Below are 23,054 nucleotides of genomic sequence, written 5' to 3' on the forward strand. Positions count from 1 at the left end.
TGTTTCTCTTTTGTGTAGAGGAAGGCTACTGATTTATTTGAGTTAATTTTATACCCAGCCACTTTGCTGAAGTTGTTTATCAGCTTTACTAGTTCTCTGGTGGAACTTTTGGGATCACTTAAATATACTATCATATCATCTGCAAATAGTGATATTTTGACTTCTTCTTTTCCGATCTGTATCCCCTTGACCTCCTTTTGTTGTCTGATTGCTCTGGCTAGAACTTCGAGAACTATATTGAATAAGTAGGGAGAGAGTGGGAAGCCTTGTCTAGTCCCTGATTTTAGTGGGATTGCTTCAAGTTTCTCTCCATTTAGTTTAATGTTAGCAACTGGTTTGCTGTATATGGCTTTTACTATGTTTAGGTATGGGCCTTGAATTCCTATTCTTTCCAGGACTTTTATCATGAAGGGGTGTTGAATTTTGTCAAATGCTTTCTCAGCATCTAATGAAATGATCATGTGGTTCTGTTCTTTCAGTTTGTTTATATAATGGATCACGTTGATTGTTTTCCGTATATTAAACCATCCCTGCATGCCTGGGATGAAGCCTACTTGATCATGGTGGATGATTGTTTTGATGTGCTCTTGGATTCGGTTTGCCAGAATTTTATTGAGTATTTTGGCGTCGATATTCATAAGGGAGATTCGTCTGAAGTTTTCTTTCTTTGTTGGTCTTTGTGTGGTTTAGGTATAAGAGTAATTGTGGCTTCATAGAAGGAATTCGGTAGTCCTCCATCTGTTTCAATTTTGTGGAATAGTTTGGATAATATTGGTATGAGGTCTTCTATGAAGGTCTGATAGAATTCTGCACTAAACCCGTCTGGACCTAGGCTCTTTTTGGTTGGGAGACCTTTAATGACTGCTTCTATTTCCTTAGGAGTCATGGGATTGTTTAACTGGTTTATCTGTTCCTGATTTAACTTCGGTACCTGGTATCTGTCTAGGAAATTGTCCATTTCCTGCAGATTTTCAAGTTTTGTTGAATATAGGCTGTTATAGTAAGATCTGATGATTTTTTGAATTTCCTCTGAATCTGTAGTTATGTCTCCCTTTTCATTTCTGATTTTGTTAATTTGGATACACTCTCTGTGTCCTCTCCTTAGTCTGTCTAAGGGTTTATCTATCTTGTTGATTTTCTCAAAGAACCAACTTTTGGTTCTGTTGATTCTTTCTTTGGTCCTTTTTGTTTCTACTTGGTTGATTTCAGCTCTGAGTTTGATTATTTCCTGCCTTCTACTCCTCCTGGGTGTGTTTGCTTCTTTTTGTTCTAGAGATTTTAGGTGTGCTGTCAAGCTGCTGACATATGCTCTTTCCTGTTTCTTTCTGCAGGCACTCAGCGCTATGAGTTTTCCTCTTAGCACAGCTTTCATTGTGTCCCATAAGTTTGGGTATGTTGTACCTTCATTTTCATTAAATTCTAAAAAGTCTTTAATTTCTTTCTTTATTTCTTCCTCGACCAGGTTATCATTGAGTAGAGCATTGTTCAATTTCCACGTATATGTGGGCATTCTTCCCTTATTGTTATTGAAGACCAGTTTTAGGCCGTGATGGTCCGATAGCACGCATGGGATTATTTCTACCTTTCTGTACCTGTTGAGGCCCTTTTTTTGACCAATTATATGGTCAATTTTGGAGAAAGTACCATGAGGAGTTGAAAAGAAGGTATATCCTTTTGCTTTAGGATAGAATGTTCTATAAATATCTGTTAAGTCCATTTGGCTCATGACTTCTCTTAGTCTGTCTACATCTCTGTTTAATTTCTGTTTCCATGATCTGTCCATTGATGAGAGTGGGGTGTTGACGACTCCTTCTATTATTGTGTGAGGTGCAATGTGTGTTTTGAGCTTTAGTAAGGTTTCTTTTACATATGTAGGTGCCCTTGTATTTGGGGCATAGATATTTAGGATTGAGAGTTCATCTTGGTGGATTTTTCCTTTGATGAATATGAAGTGTCCTTCCTTATCTTTTTTGATGACTTTTAGTTGGAAATTGATTTTATTTGATATTAGAATGGCTACTCCAGCTTGCTTCTTCTGACCATTTGCTTGGAAAGTTGTTTTCCAGCCTTTCACTCTGACGTAGTGTCTGTCTTTGTCTCTGAGGTGTGTTTCCTGTAGGCAGCAGAATGCAGGGTCCTCGTTGCATATCCAGTTTGTTAATCTATTTCTTTTTATTGGGGAGTTGAGGCCATTGATGTTGAGAGATATTAAGGAATAGTGGTTATTGCTTACCGTTATATTCATATTTGGATGTGAGGTTATGTTTGTGTGCTTTCATTCTCTTTGTTTTGTTGCCAAGACGATTAGTTTCTTGCTTCTTCTAGGGTATAGCTTGCCTCCTTATGTTGGGCTTTACCATTTATTATCCTTTGTAGTGCTGGATTTGTAGAAAGATATTGTGTAAATTTGGTTTTGTCATGGAATATCTTGGTTTCTCCATCTATGTTAATTGAGAGTTTTGCAGGATACAGTAACCTGGGCTGGCATTTGTGTTCTCTTAGGGTCTGTATGACATCAGTCCAGGATCTTCTGGCCTTCATAGTTTCTGGCGAGAAGTCTGGTGTGATTCTGATAGGTCTGCCTTTATATGTTACTTGACCTTTTTCCCTTACTGCTTTTAATATTCTTTCTTTATTTTGTGCATTTGGTGTTTTGACTATTATGTGACGGGAGGTGTTTCTTTTCTGGTCCAATCTATTTGGAGTTCTGTAGGCTTCTTGTATGCCTATGGGTATCTCTTTTTTTAGGTTAGGGAAGTTCTATGATTTTGTTGAAATATTTACTGGTCCTTTGAGCTGGGAATCTTCACTCTCTTCTATACCTATTATCCTTAGGTTTGATCTTCTCATTGAGTCCTGGATTTCCTGTATGTTTTGGACCAGTAGTTTTTTCCACTTTACATTATCTTTGACAGTTGAGTCAATGATTTCTATGGAATCTTCTGCTCCTGAGATTCTCTCTTCCATCTCTTGTATTCTGTTGGTGAAGCTCGTATCTACAGCTCCTTGTCTCTTCTTTGGTTTTCTATATCCAGGGTTGTTTCCATGTGTTCTTTCTTGATTGCTTCTATTTCCATTTTTAATTCCTTCAACTGTTTGATTGTGTTTTCCTGGAATTCTTTCAGGAATTTTTGTGACTCCTTTCTATCGGCTTCTACTTGTTTATTTATGATTTCCTGGAATTCTTTCAGGGATTTTTGCGTTTCCTCTCTGTAGGCTTCTACTTGTTCTCTAAGGAAGTTCTTCATGTCTTTCTTGAAGTCCTCCAGCATCATGATCAAATATGATTTTGAAACTAGATCTTGCTTTTCTGGTGTGTTTGGATATTCTATGTTTTCTTTGGTGGGAGAATTGGGCTCCGATGGTGCCATGTAATCTTGGTTTCTGTTGCTTGGGTTCCTGCGCTTGCCTCTTGCCATCAGATTATCTCTAGTGTTACTTTGTTCTGCTATTTCTGACAGTGGCTAGACTGTTGTATAAGCCTGTGTGTCAGGAGTGCTGTAGACCTGTTTTCCTGTTTTCTTTCCGCCAGTTATAGGGACAGAGTGTTCTGCATTCGGGCGTGTAGTTTTTCCTATCTACAGGTCTTCACCTGTTCCTGTGGGCCTGTGTCTGGTGTTCACCAGGCAGGTCACTTGCAGCAGAAAAGTTGGTCTTACCTGTGGTCCTGAGGCTCAAGTTTGCTCGTGGGGTGCTGCCTATGAGCTCTCCGTGGCAGCAGCAAGCAGGAAGATCTGTGCCGTCCTTTCCGGGAGCCTCTGTGCACCAGGGTTCCAGATGGCGTTTGGTGTTTTCCTCTGGCATCAGAGATGTGTGCAGAGTGCAGTCTCTTCTGGTTTCCCAGGCGTGTCTGCCTCTCTGTAGGTTTAGCTCTCCCTCCCATGGGATTTGGGTGCAGAGAACTGTTTATCCGGTCTGTCCCTTCAGGTTATGGCGGTGTCTCAGACTCAGCAGTCCTGCCCCTCTGGGCCCTCCTCTATGGGAACCCAGAGGCTGTATACAGTTTCCTCTGGGCCAGGGATGTGGGCAGGGGTGGGCAGTGTTGGTGGTCTCTTCCGCTCTGCAGCCTCAGGAGTGCCCACCTGACCAGGCGGTGAGGTCTCTCTCCCACGGGGTTTGGGAGCAGAGAGCTGCTGCGGGCCGGGATTCGCGGGTTTGGGACTCCCGGTAAACCCCATAAGTGCCCGGTCCTAGAGGAATTTCACCTTTGTGTGTCCTGAGTTCATCAGGCAGGTCTCTTGCAGCAGAAAAGTTGATCTTACCTGTGGTCCCGAGGCTCAAGTTTGCTCGTGGGGTGCTGCCTACGAGTTCTCCGCGTCGGCAGCAACCTGGTGTAAATTCTTATAGGTTTTCTTTTATATGTTCCTTGACCTTTTTCCCTGACTGCTTTTAATATTTTTTCTTTGTTTTGTGCATTTGTTTTGACTATTATGCGATGGGAGGAATTTATTTTCTGGTCCAATATATTTGGAATTCTATAGGCTTCTTGTATGTTCATGGGCATCTCTTTCTTTGTTAGGGAAGTTTTCTTCTGTATTTTGTTGAAGACAGCTACTGATCCTTTAAGTTGGGAATCTTTGCTCTCTTTTGTACCTATTATCGTTAGGTTTGATCTTCTCATTGTGTCCTGGATTTCATGGATATTTTGGGTTAAGAGCTTTTTGGGCTTTACATTTTCTTTTGATGGTTGTGTCAATGTTTTCTATGGTATCTTCTGCCCCAAGGGTCTCTCTTCTATTTCCTTTATTCTGTTGGCAATGCTTACATCTATGACTTCTGATCTCTTTTTTTTAGGTTTTCTATCTCCCTGATTGTCTCTCTTAGTGACTTCTTTATCACTTCTCTTTCCATTTTTAGATCCTGGATGATTTTGTTCAATTCCTTCACCTATTTGGTTATGTTTTCCTGCAATTCTTTAAGGGATTTTTGTGTTTCCACTTCTACTTATTTACTTGTGTTATCTTGTATTCTTTAAGGGAGTTATTTTTGTCCTTCTTAAAATCCTCTATCCTCATCAGGAGATGTGATTTTAAAACCAAATCTTGCTTTTCTGTTATGTTGGGATATCCAGCATTTGCTTTTGTGGGAGAACTGAGCTCTTTTTTTTTCCATCTTTATTAAATTGGGTATTTTTGATTTACATTTCTAATGTTATTCCCTTTCCCGGTTTCCAGGCCAACATCCCCCAACCCCTCCCCCTCCCATTCTATATGGATGAGTGTTCCCCTCCCCATCCTCCCCCATTACTGCCCTCCCCCCAACAATCACGTTCACTGGGGGTCTATCCTTGGCAGGACCAAGGGCTTCCCCTTCCACTGGTGCTCTTACTAGGCTATTTATTGCTACCTATGCAGTTGGAGCCCAGGGTCAGTCCATGTATCGTCTTTGGGTAGTAGATGTCAATTATTCTTAATTTCTGTTGATTCAGTTCCTGTGCTTGCTTCCCACCATCTGGTTGTCTCTGGTGTTAGCTGGTCTTGCTGTCTCTGACAGTGTCTTGTCCCTCCAGTGAGCTTGTGTGTCAGCACCCCTGGATGCAGGCTTTCTCCCAGTGGGATCTGAGTACAGAGAGCTGTGGCCTGGGTCAGCTTCAGGCTCTCAGGATGTCCACACTTCTGAGAATCCAGCTCTCTCCTCCATGAGATCTGGGTACAGAGATCTGTGGGGCCAGGTCAACTCTGGATGCAGATGGAAATCAGAAGGATCCTGTCCCAAACTGCTCCTGGTTTCCTGTGTCCTAAGGGCTCCAGGCAGGTTCCTCAGAGAAGAAGTAGTAGTCTTACTCCTAGGTTCCTATGTCCAGAGGGCTCCAGGTGGGTTTCTCTTGGGCCAGGAATCTTAGCAGAAGTGGTGGTGTTCCCTGAACTCTCAGGATTGTCTGCACTTCTCAAAGTCCAGCTCTCTCCCCAATGGGATCTGGGTACAGAGAGCCATGGGACTGGGTCTGCTCAAGGAGCAGGCAGAAACCTGAAGCCATATTATTTTTTTACACTTTTTCTTTTATTGAATATTTGTTATTTATATTTCAAATATTAACCTTTTTTCCAATTCATTCATACCATTTTGTAAAGCGTTTGAATTATCTGGGGTTTCATCTAACTCACTCTCATTGCTAGCTATTATTATTAGACTGATAACTTTTGGATGGGATAATTTTTTCTTAGCATTCTATATTATGAGGTTCCCATCAAGAGTTTTTCGTTGGGGTTGGGGATTTAGCTAAGTGGTAGAGCGCTTGCCTAGCAAGTGCAAGGCCCTGGGTTCAGTCCCCAGCTCCGAAAAAAAGAAAAAAAAAGAGTTATTCGTTGTCTATTTCTTGTGGTCCTGTGTTTAGATTTAGTTTGCTTTTTGGTACTTGGTGAGTCTTGGTTCCTTTCAGTGTTTCTTGATGTTTCACCATGGAAGTGCTTGGTGTTGATTTACAAATGGAGTAGCTGAAGTTATCTCACCTCAGTTGGGTGGAGCACAGTCTCTGTGCTCAGAAACGGGCATCAGTGCTATGAAGCAGGGGCTGAAAATGATCAGCAGAACTGTTTATCCTCTGAATTCATGAGGCAAGATTTGCATGTTGTTTTGGGAAAAAGCTAGAAAAGGGAATCTTTTGACTTAATGAGTTTACATATGTGTAGAGCATTGTGATTGTGGTTCAAGGGTCAGTGGATCACAGTCCTCTTGCTTTCCCAGTTGGGATGCACACAGGATATAAAAGCTATAGAGAGACTTTGCACAGAGAGTAAGAGGTTCTGAGACCTCTTAGCTGTCTGGACAATTTGGGACTCGAGACAAAATACATCAGTTTTTCAGAACTCTAAATTGTCTAAATGTGGTGAAGACAAAGAGTACGCCTTGTTTGTGCAAGGGGAGTGGGAAACCTCTAACTTGTCTGAAGAGATTGAATATAGGGCAGTGGGAGAGTATAGCAGGGGTAGTGATCCGCAGTTCCTCCGACCTATGCTTCTGTAGTAAGTGGGGCAGTTTGTACTGGAGGTGGGAATTTTTAGAGCTTTTATTTATTAAGTTAAGTTGGGGACGATACCTCAGGGGTGTGTTGTCAGAAGAGTCTCCGAAGTCTCTTATTTGCCTACATAAGAAGGGGAAATGCCCACAGTAGAGGCAGGAGGTTCTGAGAAATATAAACTGTGCTGCTGAGTTGGTTATAGAGAATGGAAGTGCATGGTAAGTGTGTTGTATTCAAATATCTCGAAACTGTCAAGCCTGAGCTGACAGAATACTCACAAGGAGGAAAGAGCCCTAGGACCTCTAACCTATCACCCTTATTGGGAACCATGCTTCAGAAGTACGCGGTAGAGTTAGAAATCCTGAAGATCTCCTACCTTTCTGGCTGTTTTGAGTGTGCACAGCAGCCAGAATTGTTCTTTTCTTGATACTTATGTCACATTTTCTGAAGATATGTGAACAAAGCCTATTTGTCCCCAGTAGGATTCTGATGACAGAATTAGGAAAATATCCTCCCCAAGATTACATAGATGAACCAGTGAGTTTATTCTGGTTTCTTACAGGAATATATAGCCTGTAGGGTTGCGGTGTGTCCCATGTCCACTCTACCATGGGACTCGGCCACTTGGGGAGGCAGGATGCGGGAAGTGGACCACGCTTGGGCTGTAGGGCAGCTCCAGGACACTGCTCTGGGGGTGGGGAAGCACACTCTGAGGCTCAGGACACAGCCCCTGGAGCTGGCTCTGGGGTCTCCAGGCCTGCAAGGAGGCCAGAGCCATCGGGTTCTCAGGTACTTGAGCATCCGGGCGGCAGCGTATGAGCTGCGGATGAACTAAGAATGGAATGGGGGCCCATGGGCTGGAACTAGCCTGTGGCCCAGACGGAAAAGGGGGCAAGTTCCAGCTGGTCTGCAGGGAGAGTCCTTGGCTGGACAGTGGTGGGCTACAGGCTTGGTTGCAGCCATGGCTGGGAGTACAGAGAGGCCTTCTACAGTAGATCAGAGGATGACTCTGTAGGTGAAGGCCTCTGTGGCTTATCTACCTTTCACCACAGCTATGCACTTATTGTCATGGCAAAAGGTGGTTGAGTAAAACTCAGGGTGGGCCTGAGATTAAATACTTTTTGCAGGGAGGAGTGTCTGAGAAGGAACTTGTTTTATATTGGTATCATACCAGTATCCAAAGGGACTATGATCACCAAATGATCAGGCCAGGTCATTGAGAAATGCCTTTTGATCCTTCTCTTTTCTATGTAATCATTTATAGCATTTTATTCATTAGGATTATATAGTTGTATGATTGTGTGACATTACATAAGGCACAGAAACTTTTCTTTATAAATAAGATTGTATTCTAGGAATCACTGTAGCATAAATATGTGCATGTACAGCCAAGAGTCAGTTATACCAAATAGAAATCTCCATGGCACAAAGTCAGAAGCTGATTTTCTATGTTCTATGTAGATCATCTGTCTTATATGGTATGTGGTGGGATCTTGAGTGAAGTTGGAAAATTTTACCCTTTTCATAATTCATCCATACACTTTAACTACCACTAGCGCCTGTCTTTCCCATAGGGACCTTGGAAATCTGTGACTGGGTTCATGCCGGGTTTTTTTGTTTCCCGTGAGACACCTCTGCATTTCAGGTGGGTGGGTAGTCTGCATGACCTGCTCTGACTTTGTGTTTAGATGGTGTGCTCTGAGTGTGTGCTTCCTGCTGGGAAGCTGGGTCAGTTAAGAACTTTTGTGAGTCTGGTAATTTGTTCCTTTTATTAAAAATGTGGTGTGGGGTGGAAGGGTGAAGTAATTGGAAAGCTCTGGACTTTTTAATCTGCCTGTACCCAACATATGTCCTTTTCTGTCTGATGATGTAACATCGTTATCTTTGTTCCAAGTAGGAAAATTCCCACCACAAGTGAATCAGAGGCACAGAGTATAACTTATGAGTGTGTTTCTTCAGCAACGTGGACACGGTTATTCTTTAAAGCAATCCCTGCCTGCTTAGAAAAGTATTTATTTCTCTTATTGCACCATTTTAGAAGTAGTTAAAATTGTGTGCAGAGACTCTCATAAGTTAAAGGTTATAAGGTAATAAAGTCTCTAAAACTGAGCTTACCAAGTAGCCTAGGCCAATCTCATAAAAACACCATCACCATGTCCTAACCCAAGCTTACAATCTCAGAGAAGCAAACTAAAGTGCATGGCACCCAAACCTACTGGAAAGCATCCCATGCAGGAGGTGGCAGTCCCTTGTAGCTTCCATTTCCACATACATGGTGGCTGTGCAGGTATATATGCTGACTTTGAAGGCTCCTCTATTCGACCTTGGCATATTTCCTTAGATATGGCCCACTAAAAGCTCTGGGATTCTCTGTGGGCATAACTCATGAAGACAGAAAGTATATCACTATATCTTTTCTTTAGGGTATGGTCACAGACTGTGAGATAAAAGGCTAAAATGCTGTGACTGCTTTGATCCTGTTGCTTCTGTGGATATGGCTCTGAGAATTGCTTGGTGGCCACTTATGGTGTCTGTTGTAAATAGACTTGATACAATTTTCTCTTTTCTTTTAATTCATAGGACACCTTGCTTGACCTATGTTGAAGTTTGGTCTGTTTGCTATGTAATGTATGCTAAATGCTGGCCCTGGTTCCATTGGGGATAAGAGAATCTGCACCAAGTAATATTATGTGCCCTTGCTCCTTAATTTAAAACTATTGATTGAATAAAGATGCTGACATCTTATGGCTGAGCAGAAGAGAAGTAGGCAGAGTTTTGGTCCCAGGCTGGGGTTTCAAGGCAGGGACCACAAGGAGAGAGAGAGAAAGGAGGTGGAGAGAGGAAAAGACACCATGGGGTAGGTGAGTCATGAAAACATGGCTACGAGGGCTGACCAATTAGAGTTAAGAGCTTCCCAGATGGGACATGGCAAGTTATAACTCAGGGTTATTGATGGAGAAGTAGATTTTAATAGCTGAGAGGATAGATATCTGCCCAGCTCTAGCTCATTAAAGGTGTATTATAAATATAAAAGTTGTGTGTCTTTTACCTGGGAACTAAATGATCAAGGTGGGGTAGAAATCCCCAAATGAGATTAAAATTTTACATGACACGCCTATTCTCTCTTGTTTGAGTTTCCCTATACCACTCTTTCCTCTCTGTTGATTTTTATTTTAATTTTACTTTTATTGGACTTTTTTATTTACATTTCAAATGCTGTTCCCTTTCCCGTTTTCCCAGACATAAGTCTCCTATCCTATTCTCCCTTCCCTCCCCATCCACTCCCCCTTTCCTCCTCTGACATTCACCTACACTGGGGGTCCAATCTTGGCAGGATGAAGGGCTTCTCCTTCAATTTGTATCCAACAAGACCATCCTCTGTTACATATAAAGCTGGAGCCATGGGTCAGTTCATGTATAGTCTTTGGATAGTGGTTTAGTCCCTGGGAGCTCTGGTTGGTTGGCATTGTTGTTCTTATGGGTTTGCAAGCCCCTTCAGCTCTTTCAATCCTTTCTCTAATTCTTCCAGTGGGGGTCCTGTTCTCAGTTCAATAGTTTGCTGCTAGCATTCACCCTCTGTATTTGACATGATCTGGCTGTGTCTCTCAGGAGACATCTATACCTGGTTCCTGTCAGCATGCACTTCTTAGCTTCATCAATCTTATCTAGGTTTGGTGAGTGTATGTATGTGTATGTATGTGTGTGTGTGTATATATATATATATATATATATATATATATATATATATATATATATATATATATATATATGGGCCACATGTGGGGCAGGTTCTGAATGGCCATTCCTTTGATCTCTGCTCCAAACTTTGCCTCCATATCCCCTCCTATGAATATTTTTGTTTCCCATTTTAAGAAGGAGTGAAGCATCTGCACTTTGGTTATCCTTCTTCTTGAGCTTCATGTGGTCTGTGGATTATATTTTGCGTAATTCGAGCTTTTGGGCTAATGTCCACTTATCAGTGAGTACATACCATGTGTATTTTTCTGTGATTGGGTTACCTTACTCAGGATATTTTCTAGTTCAATCCATTTGCCTATGAATTTCATGAAGTCATTCTTTTTGATAGGTGAGTAGTATTCCATTGTGTAGATGTACCACATTTTCTGTATCTATTCCTCTGTTGAAGAGCATTTGGGTTCTTTTCAGCTCCTGGCTATTATAAATAAGGCTACTATGAACATAGTGGAGCATGCTGACACAACTTTCTTAATTCCTCATCTTCTCAGAACACAGAGCACAGATGTTTGTGATGAGACAACCAAAGATTTGGTTTATTTTCCTTAATAAAAATTAAGCTGTTGGGTAGTATCTTGATTTAATGGCCTGTGGTGTCCTACTGTGTGTCAGTGGGGTTATACAAGATCTCTGAAGAATGTCTAGATCATATCAGCTCCTGCTTGGTTGTTTAGCTAATTATTCTCATATCACTACAATGTTTTCAAACAGTACTAGTTTAGCTATTAAAATAGTGTTTTAGTAACTTATAAATTCTTCTAGCATCAAATGTTGCTAAAGTAGACATCAGGATGTCAGAATTTCAACTTCATGCATAACCATTGTGTTACATGCTAACTTTCTGTTTTAAAGTGGAAAAAAATTTCTTGTTAAGATCAAGAAATATGAAAAATGACTTGTAATACTGTCAACTGTAAAGGTATCTTTTATCTACCAGGATTCAGAGATGTCTCTAAAGTGAAGAAAATTGGACAGAGATTACCATTAGCACTAAATACAAGATACCAGATAGGGCAGAATCTTTTGCTACTTACCATCCTAAAAGCAAAATGACCAAGGTGGTTATGAGGTGGACAAAAACTGATTATATTGGAGATGAGGTCACTTCCTTTTCTGTCTTTTTGACTTGGCTCTGACATCATGCTTTTAAATGATCTCCATTGCTTGCTCTGAAAAAAAAAAGAAAACAAATGGAATTACATTTTGCTGTTTAACCAAGAAGAACTATCGTTTCCCTTCTATTATGATAAATTATCACAAGGAATTTTCTGCATTCTGTACTTTATCAAATACTAAGTTATGTGCAGGGATGTTAGGGACAGTGGCAGGGAAGCCCATGTTTTTTTCGTGCACCTGGCAAAGGCATCCTCATTCTGAATTCAGGGAAAGTTTTTTGCACCTGAGCACTAAGATATCAGATTCCATGGGTAGAGGAAGAGATCTACGATGAAAGCAGCATGAAGAGAATTCTGGGGTAAGGAGTCAGATGAAGACAGCAGCTACTGGGGAATCTACAGGCATCAGTGAGATTTTGTTCTTTTATTTGCTGTACTAGGGATGACACCAAAGACCTGTATGTACTAGTAAATGCTCTCGTACTGAGCTATACCCTTAGTTCAAATTTGACTTTTAAACATTGTTTCATTTTTACAAAATATTTTTATTGAAAATATCCTTAGTGTTTTTGTTCGTAGCCAGCTCCCACCTCCACCTCTTCCCAGATCCACTCTATGTTTCCCACCTACCCAAATTTCCGTCCTTTCCTTTTTTTGATTTTTAACCAATCAGGACCCAGGTTGTGCTGCTCGATATTTTTGGATGTGTGATCTTTCACTGAAGCATGGTTGGCTTACCCAGGACTACATGCTTAAAGAAAACTTCCTGTCTCCCAGAAGTTAACAGTTGCCAATCATTTGGGTGAAAGTTTGTACCCAGCTTCATGCAAGATTTGTCCTGATTTGTTCAAGCTTTATGCCTGATGTTGCAATCACTGTGGGTTCCTTTGTGTAGCTATCTTACTGTGTCCAAAATACAGTTTTCTTGTAGCCATGTACTGTGGCTTCTTCTTTTTCTTCCATGGTTGCTGAGTCTTGGGGAAAGTGGCTATAGGATATATGTTTTATTTTGTGCTGGGCATTCCACAGTTTCTTATTCTTTACCATTTGGCCAGTTGTAGGTTCTGTATTAGTCCACTACAAAAAGGAGTGTCCATGATGAGGACTAAGATATGTATTGATGTATGGGTACAATGATAAACTCTCAGGAGTTGGTTTAATACTGTCTCCATTTAGTGGATTAGTAGTAGTAGGATCCCTTCTCCAGTCCTATGCTTTGTCTAGCTTCAGATTCTTGGTCTGGTAATCTTGCCAGGTATGGGTTTCATCCCGTGGAATGCATCTTAAATTGAATCACAAAGAAATCACTTATTCCTCTGATACCTTTGACTTTTGAGTCAAAAACTTTCCATCTTGAAACTGACATGATCTCCTGAGTTGGGTAACTCTGATTCTGTTGACTGTTGGCCCAAATTCTGAATTATAGATCAATGCCTAGTAGACTAATAAGAAAGTAGCTCTATAGCACGTTAAATTGTGAATGACTTTTACTAACTTACAGTTTGACTGCTTACTGTTCAGTTGAAGGTGCTAATACAGATGCTGTGAAGTCTTTAGGTGGTAGGGCCTGCCTGGCAGAAGGGGACCACTCAGGGTAGGGCTCTATAGCTTTTGCCTGGCCCCTGGTTCTGTGCTCTGCTTTTTGGCCTGTTGTGTTTTGAATACTTTCCACCATAGGATCCCACAATCATCAGTTTCTCTGCTGGGCCTGTTCTGCAATGATAAACTCATCCCTCCCTTATGTTGTACCAGGCGTTATGGTCACTGTCTTCTAAATGCTAAGAAGAATTGTCTTTGAGAGGTGTGCTAATGTGACTAAAGCTTTCTTTTATTGAGAAGCCTTGTTGTCTACACATATGATTTTGTCTCTATGTTCAGAAGCTTATTGAGGCTCTTTTCAAAGACAGTCTCTCCCAGAAGGTATGCCGTGCCACCTGGACAACACTATTTTGTTTTGTTTCATTATTATTTGATAACTGTCAGGGGTTCTTTTATATTAAAGTCTTGAATATATAACCCTCCTGATCATCCTTATTTGCATATGTGACTATTGGGAAATTTTCCAAGCTCAACTCAAAGAAAGTTGAATAACAAAGGCACTTAAGATGAAAAGATGTGCTTGAGGAGTGAGACTTAGTTTGTCCCAGCACTGCAGGAAATAAGATGAGTGGGAACAGGAATGACCTTAGAACTGTTCACCTATGAAGAAAATATTCTGTCTGTGGAAAATGGTGCACAGGTGGCTGTAAAGAATAAAATAAACATACTGCTGTCACAGTGGTCATTTAAAGAACAGAGGAGTGCTAGCCATTAGAAGACATCCTGCTGTAAACTGGGAATTTTAGTTGAACTTATGAATATTGAAATTGTGAGACTTTCCCTTTGAGCTGTGTAAGCTAAATACGTTCTTTAGCACCAAATGAGACCCCATTCCATGTTTGTGTAACAGAGCTAGAGATGATGAAATACAAAACCATGAGGGAGTAAATGGAATAACATGTTCTTGGTACTTCACTTAGGACAGATAAAGACAGAACACTCCTCTGTTCTCTTTACTGGTTCCTTATCTCTCTGGAGGAAGACTGTCTTAGCTACTGTTCTATTGCTGTTAAGAGAAACCATGGCCAAGCAACCAACATTTAATTTGTGGGGTTGCTTACTGTCTCAAAGGTTAAATCAGTGACCAGCATGGCAGGGTTTGGTAAGGTAGCAGGTCATGATGCTGGAGCAGTAGCTGAGAGCTGACATTCCCTCCACAAGCGGGAGGGAGAGGAGACTCCAGGCCTGGCAGAGACTTTCCAAACTAAGTGACACACCTCCTCCAACAAGGCCACAGCTCATAATTCCAAAATAATCTACGAACTAGGGACCAAACATTCAAACATATGAGCTTGTGGGGACCATTCTCATTCACATCTCCCCAAAGAGTCACATAACGACCGGGATAATGATGAGGGAATTTCTATGCAGATATACCACCAGCTTCATACCTCCTAGCCATATATATGTTTCTTACCTACCCAACATTCAGCAACCTTTCCTTAGAATCACCCTTTACTCCCTCTGTCAGCAAATAAGCTACAGAAGGGGGATGACTAAAAGTTACCATATTGTACAGACACTAAGCCATGAATGAGAAGGATGTAGTGTATAGTGAGACAAGAAAGTTATAAATGAGGTGACTTGGTCTGAAGCATCTATGCTCCTGTATCGCCTGGGACTAGTCTCACACAGATGACTGATGGGAGCTCATATAAGAACTCAGAATCATGATGCCCTGTGCTCTGTGTTTTTGTTATATCATGAATAGAAAAACACCATTCTTTTTAATTTCTTTAAAAAAGATATTTTATATTACAATTATTTTATTGAGAAAAATAAATATATCAATGGGTGTGTGTGTGTGTGTGTGTATGTGTGTGTGTGTGTAAGATGTGTAAATGTATGTTTAGATTCCTTATGGATCAGATGATGGGATTCAAGTGCATATAAAGAGACATGTAAAACAAATTTTAAATACTTATTACTTTAACTCAAATATTAATTTTTATGCTTAGAAGTTTTATGCCTATAATTTTTGAAGGTATATTTAAAAGCCAGAATGCAATGCATTTGCAGAAATTAGCAGAACAGAATGCTTCTTTTGCATTTTACAAACCATGTGTATTTCTTTATAATCATGATGGCTGTATGAGCTCTTTCAGTGTTCAGCAGTAGGCGAAGAATAACTAACATCACAGAACATTTAAGTAGTGTCTTAGTATTTCACGTGCACTTGTTATAAATACGCTTGCACAGTTGATATTTTACGGAGTCTGTAATTTTCCATTTTACAGTTCATGTAATTATAAGCATTTTCTCATTTAAACGTCTTTGTGGATATACATTTTAATGGTTGAGAATAATATTAACATATTTTTATGAACCTTTTAATTTTAATTTGAGGTAAAATATTTTTTCAAACAGAGTCTGAAGCTAAGAAAGTGTAAAGGTTCAAGGCTTCAGCTCTGACTTGTGCGGTCACTTCAGTCAGTACCTGCTCAATCATTATACTCCTTAGTGTCTGTTTGTGCTTGAGACTGCACTGTGTTCCTGGGCTACTCCTGCTTCTGCTTTAATAGTTTTACATATATTATAATTAATAAGCAACGCGTCACAAAGTGTTACACATGACGTTGCCTGCACACATTGCTGCTCACTCCTTTATGTGACCGTTGCTCTACAAATGACATACTGGGCAGTCCTGAAATGTTGGGTCAATAAAGTGGAAGCATCAACATGCGATGCACGGGCTCCCATTGGGCTGGAACTTTTCAGTCTTTGAAGATAATTGGTAATCAAATAAATACTCCAGGGAATTTAGATCATCGGCACGCTGAGGCAGAGATGAGAAAATAAACCTAAATTGAATACCTAAGTTGGATATATTATAAGTTAATTTAATGACTTCCAAAGATTTTTCTTGATTGTTAAATATATTTCCTTTCATAATTTCATGTGTTGTTGACTTGTCTAGACAAAGCCATGAATATTACCTTCCTACTAAAGGGATATATATATATATATATACATATATATATATATATTCTCTTGAAAATATTTTTATTAAGAACTAAATTATTTCTTCTGTTTTTCTCTAGCAAAGCTAAAATGTGTTACTTCAAATAAAACGTCACTTTGAAATATTTTAAAATATTAATATGCTTATAGAGAATTTATTCGACAATGTTTGGGATTTAGCATAAATTTTTCAAAATACATTAAAATATACCATTAAGGGCAGCACACAAAATATACCTATAAAGGCTGTAAACTATGTTAGTGATAAAAGTGGCCATGAGGCCTTTTTTCCCTTCACCACCCCCCAGCAGCATACAATCTGTGTTTACATTGTCTTGTCTGCATTCATGGAACTTTGCCAAATAAATTGTGGGCTTCTCAATATCAAATAGTGTGCTGCTTCATTCTGGCGAAATCCTGCATAGAGCCGAAATTACACTCTTTATTTATTTACTTATTTACACAGTGCCAAAAGCAGTTCCAAAGGATTCACAAAGAAGAATTAATCCTGTCCTCAAACAACCTTATTGGACAGTGTTTCTTCTTAGTCCCATCTCTCGATGAGACAGCTGATCTTGGAAGTCTCACCCAGCTTTTTAAGGTCATGCATTTTGTGGGAGGAAGGCAGGCTATCAAGATCTAGCATCTTTGTCAGAAACTCATCATAATGGTATCAGAATATCTAAAAACATAGCATCCCCCTGCTAGGAATCAATGCTGTGCCCACACATGGCCAGAAGCCTGTTCCATGGAGATGCTTCAAAGTTCCAATCACCCATCTTTTGACCTTGAGAAGTCCCTACAAGCATTTTGGTTTTACCTTTCTTACTTAAAACATGGACATGTCTACCCATTCTGGAATATTGATGAAGACAGTGTTGGGCAGTCAGTTTAAGTCAGTAGCTCAGCCTCTTTCTCCCACTCCTATGGAGCAGAATAGCCATTGATATGGATCCCCTGTATGGATCTAGTGTATTAATGTACAATTCCTAGAGCTGGTTGAATAGGAGTGTTACAGAATTCATCTTTATATGGGTCCATGTGTGTTTACCAATGTTCATTGACATCTCAGCCAAGAGTCAACTAGAAGACATCAGTCACAAGGGATGGGGGATTTAATTCATAGTAGTAGGAAGGGTTCCAGATACAAAGTTTTCAACTCACTACAGAGCTCTTTGATGGGTGGAAAACTCAAGCGCCAAGGATAAGGATCAGAATGCAGTCCATACATCACTAACAGCAACTAAAGAAACAACACTCTAAATAAGTGTTCCATTGTTGACAGCCAAAGCCTCAAGCATGTGATAAGGACAGAAAAACAGCACATAGTAGCCTGCAAAGACCATCATAGCTACCAGAATTGATGGTAGCTTTAAAGTACATATATTTTACACTCCAGATTTTATTCCCCTTCTGGTCCACCCACCCCCCGACAGTTCCTCATCCCATACCGCCTCCCCTCCACTACCACCCATGCCCCATGTCTCCATAAGGAAGTCCCCACCCTACTCACCCCACCAGACCTCTAAACGTCCTGGGGCCTCCAGTCCCTTAAGAGTTAGGTGCATCTTCTCTGACTGAACATAGATCCAGGAGTCCTCTGCTGTATATGTGTTGGAGGCCTTATCTCAGCTAGTGTATGCTGCCTGGTTGGTGATCCAGTATCTGAGAGATCTTGGGAGTCCAGGTTAATTGAGACTGCTGGTCCTCCTACAGGGTTGTCCTCCTCCTCCGCTTCCTCCAGCTTTCCCCCTTTTCAGCCACAGGGGTCAGCAGCTTCTCTCCATTGGTTGGGTGCCCATATCTGCATCTGTCTCTTTCAGCTGCTTGTTGTGTCTTTTGTAGGGCTGTCACGGCAGGGTCCTTTTTGTGAATGTCCCATAGCCTTAATAATGGTGTCAGATCTTGGGATCTCCTCTTAGGCTAGATTCCACTTTGGTCCTGTCCCTGGACCTTCTTTTTCCTCAGGCTCTTCTCCATTTCCATCCCTATATTTCTTTTAGACAGGAAGAAATATGGGTCAGAGATTTGATCCCATCCCTCACTTGATGCCCTGTCTTTCTGCTGGAGGTGGGGTCTACAAGTTCCCTCTCCATACTGTAGGGCATTTCATGTAGGGTCCCCTGCTTTGAGTCCTGAGAGTCTCTTACTTCCCAGATCTCTGGTACATTCTAGAGTGATCTCCCAACCTCCTTCCTCCTGAGGTCACCTCTTTTCATTCTTTCTGCTGGCCCTCAGGGCTTCAGTCCTTTCCTCCCCACCCAATACCAGATCATGTTCCCCTCATCCCCAGCCTCCATCGTCTTTCCATCCCCTGTGCCTCTCTCCCTCCTTCCTTATGGTTGCTTTCTTCTCCCTCCCAAGTGGGACTGAGGCATCCTCAGTTTGATGACCTTCTTGAGTTCTGTGGACTATATCTTGGCTATTCTGTATTTTTTCTTGCTAATACCCACTTATTAGTGAGAACATACTGTACATATCCTTTTGGGTCTGAGGTACCTCACTCAGGATGATAGTTTCTAGTTCTCTCCATTTGCCTGCAAAACTGATGGTAGCTTTTAATAAATTTTTTTATATGTTACATGTAGTTAGAGATGCAGAGGTTAAAGTCCTAGACACTCCTTACAAATCTGACCATTCTTGGGCTTCAGCATGCTTTCAACATGAAATTCATAAATTCTATAGAGGAAGAGGGCACTGAGAATTCAGAGCTTGACTCTTAGCTCCAACAGGTTATGGCCTCTGGAAACTGCTTCTGCAAGATGCCCTGGGAACCTAGTTCTCTGTTTCTGAGGTTTCTGCTTCAGGAACAGCCTCCCATTGATTGCTGGCAGAGGGAATTCCTCCTGTCTTAGCTACAAAATTTCTGCATTTATATTCACAACTATGATCATTGTAATGGCTCTAGGTTATCATTCTGCTGTTATCGAGGGTTCAGATTTGTTTCATTTTAATCCCACACGACAATCTGTTTTATTCTTAAAGATTATCAATCCTGAACTGACAGTAATTAGTACATCTAATTTATACTGTTTGATATCCACCTACTCCATTTTTAGAGAAAACAGACAAGTACCCAGTTGGATGATCACAAAGACAGCAGATGGGAGAACAGAATGCTCAACCCACATCTCATCTCACTGTTGGGAGATGGTTTTGTACACTGTGAATCCAGATACTGATTTCTGGGAGATTTGAGTATAGTCCAGATTTTGTTGTTGTCTTCATTATAAAGTATTTTCTGTCGGTTTTTAGTAAAACATTGTTTTCCATCACCTCTGATTGGTTAATAAAGATTCATCCAATAGTTAGGCAAGAGAGAGAAGGCAAGACTTCTCTCTGGACCTAGTGAGAGGGGTCTCTGGTGGGAACTAGAATGTAAGAGATTCAACAGGACAATTTCAACATGAGCAGGTTGCCAGGGAAGTCCATGAGGACACAGATGGCAAGCAAGACCAAGACAATGGGTCATGTGGATGGAAATTAAGCTGGGAAAATCAGGTTAGAATAGCTCAGAACTTGCCCAGCTTAGTGTTTGAAGTTTGTAATAAATATACCAGGTTCCCATGTCATTTGTTTGGGAGATAAAGGGGAAATAGAAAAGCTACCACCACTACCCTGTCAAATCACATGACAATTCACAAGGCTTATCAGTATCCTTCTAACAAGTCCTTGCAATCTTAAGTTTCCTGTTCTTACCACACAGACTCAAGGTATAAAAGCATAAATGAACTATGGTCAGTTTTACCTAGGTAAATTTACATAAATGTACATTTTTATCTTTAAAATGCTTTATAGTAAATGATGCTTTATAGTAAATGATGACCATAAAAATTGGACATACCATTTTTCATTCTTTAAGCTAATTTAATTAATTTTGTAGCATGAAGTACTATGTAAAATAGTGCTAGATACTATGTTCTATACCTGAAACCACAACACAAAACTGATAAAAATTTCAATAATCAGGCCCTCAAGATAGCTCAGTGGGTAAAGGTGCTGTGCAAATCTGCCAATCAGAGTTTGGTCCATGGGACCCACATAAAAGTGGGAGGAGAGAAGTTACCACAAAATTGACCTCTGAACTCACAGCTGAGCCATGACACATGTCACTCACTGTCAAGCTCTCCACATATTAATAATGAAAATAAAAAATAATAATAATAACAAAATCTTATACAATAATGACCCATGCAGGTCTATGGTTTTTACTGATCAGACACCGTTTTATTCCAAAGACCCTAGAATGGGCTACAGCATAAAATACAAAGTTCCCCCACCCCAAACAATGCAAACTATTGCTTTTGCTTTTGTTTGACCATCAGAATTTTATCCTATTGCTGAGAACACCACGGATAGTGGTCATGTGTTTGAGACAATGAAGCTGGTGCTGAGCAGGAAACTTCTTCCCTTCTCATACCAGATATTAGAGCACTGAAATGTGCTGCACGGGTTACTGAGAAAAAAAAAAAGTCATCAACAGACTTACCCAGTGGCGACCCCTGGGAACTGTAATAATGACCATTGAGGCAAGATTTGCTCAGAGGTGCAAATAATAACATGGATGTTATAAGACCAACTAACTACTTTCTTATAAGGTCTGCTCCATAAAACAAAACAAAACAAAACAAAACAAAACAAAACAAAACAAAACAAAACATGTCCCTGGTATTATACTCTAAGGAACTCTGATTAGGAAGCTCACTGTCTCTGGGGGCAACCATGACTAGTATATTTCTACATGGCACAGTACCAAAGTACCTTCTAAGTAGGTCTCTCTCTACCAATGGATTAGTTAGTCTCCCAAAGTTCATAAGAGAAGACTCTGTGCAGTAAGCAGTGGCTAATGAAGAGACGCACAGCTCACTAAAGTGCCAAGGATATTTATCAGTTGAATGTTCAGCCATAAATGGGACATCTGTATCAACCTCCCCATCATAAACAGGAAGAAAGACTGGAGCATCTTTTGAACATGACCAGACCATTGCAGCCATGACCTCACAGCCATCTGTGATTGCCCTGACAAGACTTACACAAGACCAAGCCAATTAACATTTTATCATCAAGGAGAAATGAGTGTTTGAGTGTCTACCATTAATGAAGATCTATGGACCAATGATAGATTCTATAGGAGAGAAAGTCGGTTTTCTTTTAGACCAAACACTGGTGTCTACTACACACCCCGGACCATATCGGCCATCATAAATTGGATTGAATGGGTTATTAGGAACGTGAAGCTGGTGTGGGTAGGAACATCGGAGTAGTTGAGCAGAGTTATGGGAGTTAAGATGACCAAAATACAGTGAAGGAAATTGTCAAAGACGTAAAAATAGTTATTAAAAGCACAAAGGTTTTGAAAGCCTACTACCTTCTTGAAGATTACTGTGAGAGTAGTGTGGTTCTGCACTTAGTGCTGTTGCTAAGAACAGCAAAGCGTTCTCCTCAGCTCTTCAGTGCTAGGGGTGGTGTCTCTAAGGATGTAGGGGCTGTTAAGAGATTCTCCACCCACCAAGGCTGACTTAAACCTGGAAAATGTTTCTACCTAACAGACAGACAAACCCTTCAGTCGCTTATGTATTCCTTTTCAACTTTTCCCAGTCACATTTTAATCATTGCAGGCCTTGAAGCAACGAACCTGGAAATGTACTTCCCAGGCTGGTCTCCAGGGCAACCTCTGGCTTCCTCTAACTCAACACTCTGCTTTGACAACTTGCATTTTCACCTTAGCTCTTTTGTGGATTATGTACTGGTTTGTAAATTAAGCCAATGTCCCTGTCAATGTAAACAAGTGACAGCAACTGTGTTATGGACTTAAGGTTAACTTCTCCACATTGATAATCTAAATACCCCAGCAATTTAAAGGAGTTACTAAATTTCTCTAGGTCTGTCCAAATTGCCGTATAACACCGTCACTGTAAGTCAGTATGTAACACGTGTGGACTGCTGTCCATGTTTTTATTTGACTCAGGTTTGGTGATGGTTACACAGTCAAAGTTTGGCTCCATAAGGAAGGAAGTCAACCTAGCGCAGTTTCTGACTGTTTGAAGCTCCATTTCCCCGGGATCCAGTTTAAGGTAGGTTGTGTGACCTTTTCCAGAAAATTCATGAATAGGTATGTATTCACTCCAGATAAGGTATTGATGACATGGTAATGAAAGGAAACCACTGGGGTTAGCTTAGTACACCAGTGGCATTATTGGGGTTACTTAGAATAGTGAATTACTCAAAGGCAGGGATATCACTGAATAAACAGATCTGGGAGGAGTCTCCCAAACCACGCCCCTGATATGTTCTCCACCACTTGCAGGCATCTCCAGTGGAGAGAATTCCCTCCATCCTGTTATTATTTTATAACCTGCAGGGAAGGCTTCATGGACTTTTAGATCTCTCTGTTCCCGGAGCCTTGGGAGTTTTCAGTTTCTTGTCCCATGAGTTCATCCTCCCTCTGGGAGGGGCTGTTTCAAGGGGGATAAAACAGAATGCAGAGACAATCCTGATAGCCTGTGTTAACATTTTTAGCCAAAAGCATAGTATACATGTATTAGTCATTTTTCTCTTTTATTCCACAGTGCCAAAAGACAGAACCTGCTGTATTTTTTGCCTCTTCATGAATTATTGGCCATGTCTCCTTACCAAAAAATGAACAAAAACAAACAAACAAAAAA

At 40.7% G+C, this 23,054-nt stretch overlaps 1 protein-coding gene across 1 annotated transcript in view; it reads left to right on the forward strand.

Moving 5' to 3' along the window:
• Abca13 (ATP binding cassette subfamily A member 13) overlaps positions 1–23,054 on the forward strand; it is a 502,723-nt gene that overhangs the window by 475,298 nt on the left and 4,371 nt on the right. Inside the window, exon 60 of the mRNA XM_063273790.1 lies at positions 22,358–22,463. Coding sequence (XP_063129860.1) covers positions 22,358–22,463 — 106 coding nt within the window. The remainder of the gene's footprint in view (positions 1–22,357; positions 22,464–23,054) is intronic.

This window comes from Rattus norvegicus, chromosome 14 (genome assembly GCF_036323735.1).
Source record: "Rattus norvegicus strain BN/NHsdMcwi chromosome 14, GRCr8, whole genome shotgun sequence".
In the NCBI taxonomy this organism is placed as follows: Eukaryota; Metazoa; Chordata; class Mammalia; order Rodentia; family Muridae; genus Rattus; species Rattus norvegicus.